The 4,134-nt window shown below is 33.6% G+C and overlaps 1 protein-coding gene across 1 annotated transcript; it reads left to right on the top strand.

The window, feature by feature from the left end:
- Window positions 1-1,874: 1,874 nt before the first annotated feature.
- LOC111399840 (LRR receptor-like serine/threonine-protein kinase FLS2) lies at window positions 1,875-4,069 on the top strand. Its single transcript, XM_023027332.1, has 4 exons — window positions 1,875-2,385; window positions 2,523-2,666; window positions 3,119-3,949; window positions 4,002-4,069. The coding sequence occupies exons 1-4, from the start codon at window positions 2,130-2,132 to the stop codon at window positions 4,067-4,069; spliced, it is 1,299 nt and encodes a 432-aa protein (XP_022883100.1). The 5' UTR covers window positions 1,875-2,129.
- The last annotated feature ends 65 nt before the right edge of the window (window positions 4,070-4,134 follow it).

Raw genomic sequence — 4,134 nt, 5'->3', positions numbered from 1 at the left:
TTTCACTTCTACTAGTTAATTAATTTAAAACTACTCTTTGCCAAGACAAGAGCTGGGATTATGAAGACCAAGTCATTGTTGCTTGTTAGGTTAAAGTTAATTATCCTCTGTTGATATAATTTTTTTGGCTTATAAGTTATATTCAAGTAACTTTTTCTTTAGTAAGTCAAATTTTTAATAATAATTTGAGGTGAAAAGGAATGGGGATGAAAATGATGCCTATAAGTAATCAATAAAACAACCTAGATAATTAGTGGTATCAATCGAGTCAATCCTCAATGAAAGAGATACAAAAGGGCCCACTTGTGGGCATGCGTTGTCCTGCTTTTTGTATAGGTCTAGTCTCGATTCATTATGGATCACAAGCCTATCTCAATTTGGGACGAGCATTATGTATTGTTTTTGAATTTAGTTTATTTTTGCCCCACCAAGCTTCTTAAATCTAGGCGAGTGTCGTTCACATTGACATCACTAGTCGAACATGTAATGCACAGTACAGACAGGTTGAAGTTAAACGAATTGGTCGTTGCATGAGCAGGCTTGAAGGGCCATATAATAGTATCAAATTGAAAGAATCAGTAGAGGGAAGGGATAAGATGCAGCGGGAACATGGTAGAGTACTTTGCTGGTTACCTCGTCCTCATCCTAGTTACTCTTTTTTCAATAATATAACATTACAAGTAAATATAAAAAAATTTCCCTTTTCTAACCACACATTTAAAAAAAAAATCATTATTTCTAAATTACATTTTTCCCAATAATTTAATTTTAATGGAGCTTAAAGGAAATGTCGTTCAATAGCCATTCCACCGAAAGAAGAATTTTTTCTTACTTTTAAAACTACTCTTTGCCAAGACAAGAGCTGGGATTATGAAGACCAAGTCATTGTTGCTTGTTAGGTTAAAGTTAATTATCCTCTGTTGATATAATTTTTTTGGCTTATAAGTTATATTCAAGTAACTTTTTCTTTAGTAAGTCAAATTTTTAATAATAATTTGAGGTGAAAAGGAATGGGGATGAAAATGATGCCTATAAGTAATCAATAAAACAACCTAGATAATTAGTGGTATCAATCGAGTCAATCCTCAATGAAAGAGATACAAAAGGGCCCACTTGTGGGCATGCGTTGTCCTGCTTTTTGTATAGGTCTAGTCTCGATTCATTATGGATCACAAGCTTATCTCAATTTGGGACGAGGATTATGTATTGTTTTTTAATTTAGTTTATTTTTGCCCCACCAAGCTTCTTAAATCTAGGCGAGTGTCGTTCACATTGACATCACTAGTCAAACATGTAATGCGCAGTACAGACAGGTTGAAGTTAAACGAATTGGTCGTTGCATGAGCAGGCTTGAAGGGCCATATAATAGTATCAAATTGAAAGAATCAGTAGAGGGAAGGGATAAGATGCAGCGGGAACATGGTAGAGTACTTTGCTGGTTACCTCGTCCTCATCCTAGTTACTCTTTTTTCAATAATATAACATTACAAGTAAATATAAAAAAATTTCCCTTTTCTAACCACACATTTAAAAAAAAAATCATTATTTCTAAATTACATTTTTCCCAATAATTTAATTTTAATGGAGCTTAAAGGAAATGTCTTTCAATAGCCATTCCACCGAAAGAAGAATTTTTTCTTACTTTCTATTCTACTGAAAAGATGAGTAAAGTGTAGAGTGACATAAAGATTGAGAATCAAACATAATTAATTAATTTAGTACAATTTAAAATAGTCATGAATGGCAAACACAAAAAGGTAAAGGAAAAGAAAAGAATCTGCTAAAATTAAATTAGTTGTACCACATGTATATTACAATTTACAATTTGGTATACAAACATACGATGGAATGAGATATGATTGTATCAAAATNTTAGTGGCGAAATCCTTTCATGGATTCATTTCTTAACTAAATTACAAGTTTTGGATCTTTGTAATAACAGTTTTGCAGGTTTCGTCCCACCTTCTCTCTCTAATATATCGACGCTCCAGTATTTGGATCTCTCTCTCAATCCTCTACAAGGGAAAATCCCAGAAGACATTGGAAATCTTCGTAACTTGAAAGTACTTGCATTACAAAATAACAGTCTCACTGGTGTAATACCATTGCAGATTTTTAACATATCGACAATGGAAATTCTTGCTTTCACAGGGAATAACTTCACTGGTAATCTCCCTCTTCACATATGCCATGGCCTCCCAAGACTCCAAGGGTTTCTTCTATCGAAAAATGAATTGGGTGGTGAAATTCCATCCAATCTATCGGAATGTTTACAACTTGAGAACCTTTCTTTGTCTCTCAACAAATTTAGTGGATCCATTCCTGGAGAAATTGGGAGAATAAGGACACTTCAGAATTTGTATCTTGGTTCAAATGATTTGTCCGGTAAATGAACCATGATTGATATTGCATTAGTACTATAATTTTTTTTTTGAAGAGATCTACATTCACAGAATTATTGATGTTATTCATATCAACATTTTGGTAATTGTAGTCTCTTGTTTTGATTTAACAATTGACAGGTGCAATTCCACTTGAGCTGGGTAATCTGGATAACCTCAAGTTGTTGAGCATGGGATATAATTTTCTTAATGGCTCTATACCAGCCAGTATCTTTAACATTTCATCATTGCAATATGTTGAGATTCAAGAATGCTACCTATCTGGTAACCTTTAGCCCCTGTTTGATTGCTATTATTTGAAAACTTTTTTTCTCCTTACTCATTTTCAACCATGCATTCACGTAATAAAATATTCTGCACTTAAACCTAAAATTTTTCCCTTTCTTAATCATACATTCTTCTACAAATTATTATTCAAAACATTTTCCCCAAAAATTGCCTTAATTATATTAAAAAAAGTTCTACACTTGTCCTTTGTATTTTTATACAGAAATTTAAAGAATGATGTTCATTTTTAAAGTTTGAGCACTTTATAATTTTCTTTTAAAGTTTGAGAACTTTATAATTTTTTAGATGTAATCTTACAAGAGATTGGCAATCTCTACCACTTAGTGCATCTTCATTTGGACAATAATAACTTATATAGTTCATGCCCCCAAGACTCTTCAACATCTCAACATTATTAGTGATTTCAATTTCAATTAATCAACTTTCAGGCAAGCTTCCAATTTCTATTGCAAATTCTTCTAAACTCACTACAATTTTCCTGGCTCTGAACAACTTTAATGGACCAATTCCAAACTTCCTCGGGAATTTGCGCTTCATTGAAAGGTTAGTCTTGTCAGACAACAATTTCATTAGTGAATCTCCAGAACTGAGCTTCATTACTTCGTTGACAAAGTGTAGACATTTAAAATTATTGTCTATTTCCAACAATCCTTTGAATGGCACTCTTCCATTATCAATTGGAAATTTGTCAACTTCTCTTCAATATCTTCGTGGTCATAGTTGTGATCTCAGAGGTAGCATTCCAAATAGAATTGGCAATCTCACCAGTTTGATCAATTTAGATCTATTTGACAATGACCTGGCAGAATCAATTCCAGCAAGCATGGTGAATTTACAAAAGCTTCAAGGATTAGATCTTTATCACAATAACATAAGTGGATCTATCCCAGACTCTTTCTGTGAACTTCAAAATTTATATAAATTGGCATTGTCAGAAAATCAAATATCTGGTGCTATTCCAGGGTGCATAGGGAATATTACTACACTAGGGTATCTAGAGATCGATTCCAACATATTGACTTCCACCATACCTGCAAGCCTATGGCTACTGAAAGGTCTTCTGGAGTTGAATCTATCTACAAATATTTTGACCGGCTCTCTACCTCAAGAAATTGGGAACCTGGAGTTTGCATTTCTTATCGATCTATCGGTCAATCGGTTGTCAGGTATTATTCCAAACACAATAGGAGATTTACAGACCTTGAGCAATCTTTCTTTAACACATAACGCACTGCAAGGATCTATTCCGGAGTCAGTGGGTAAGATGCTGAACTTGGAGCAACTTGATCTATCTCACAACAATCTTTCTAGTAATATCCCCAAGTCCATGGAGGAACTCAAGCATCTCACGTACTTGGATATTTCTTTCAATGATTTAAGTGGTGAAGTTCCTTTTGGTGGTCCTTTCAAAAACTTTTCAAGTAAATCCTTCATCTCTAATGAG

This window comes from Olea europaea, chromosome 9 (assembly GCF_002742605.1).
Source record: "Olea europaea var. sylvestris chromosome 9, O_europaea_v1, whole genome shotgun sequence".
Classification (NCBI taxonomy): domain Eukaryota; kingdom Viridiplantae; phylum Streptophyta; class Magnoliopsida; order Lamiales; family Oleaceae; genus Olea; species Olea europaea.
The sequence above is the reverse complement of the archived record's forward strand: the minus strand, read 5'-3'. Positions and strand labels throughout refer to the sequence as shown.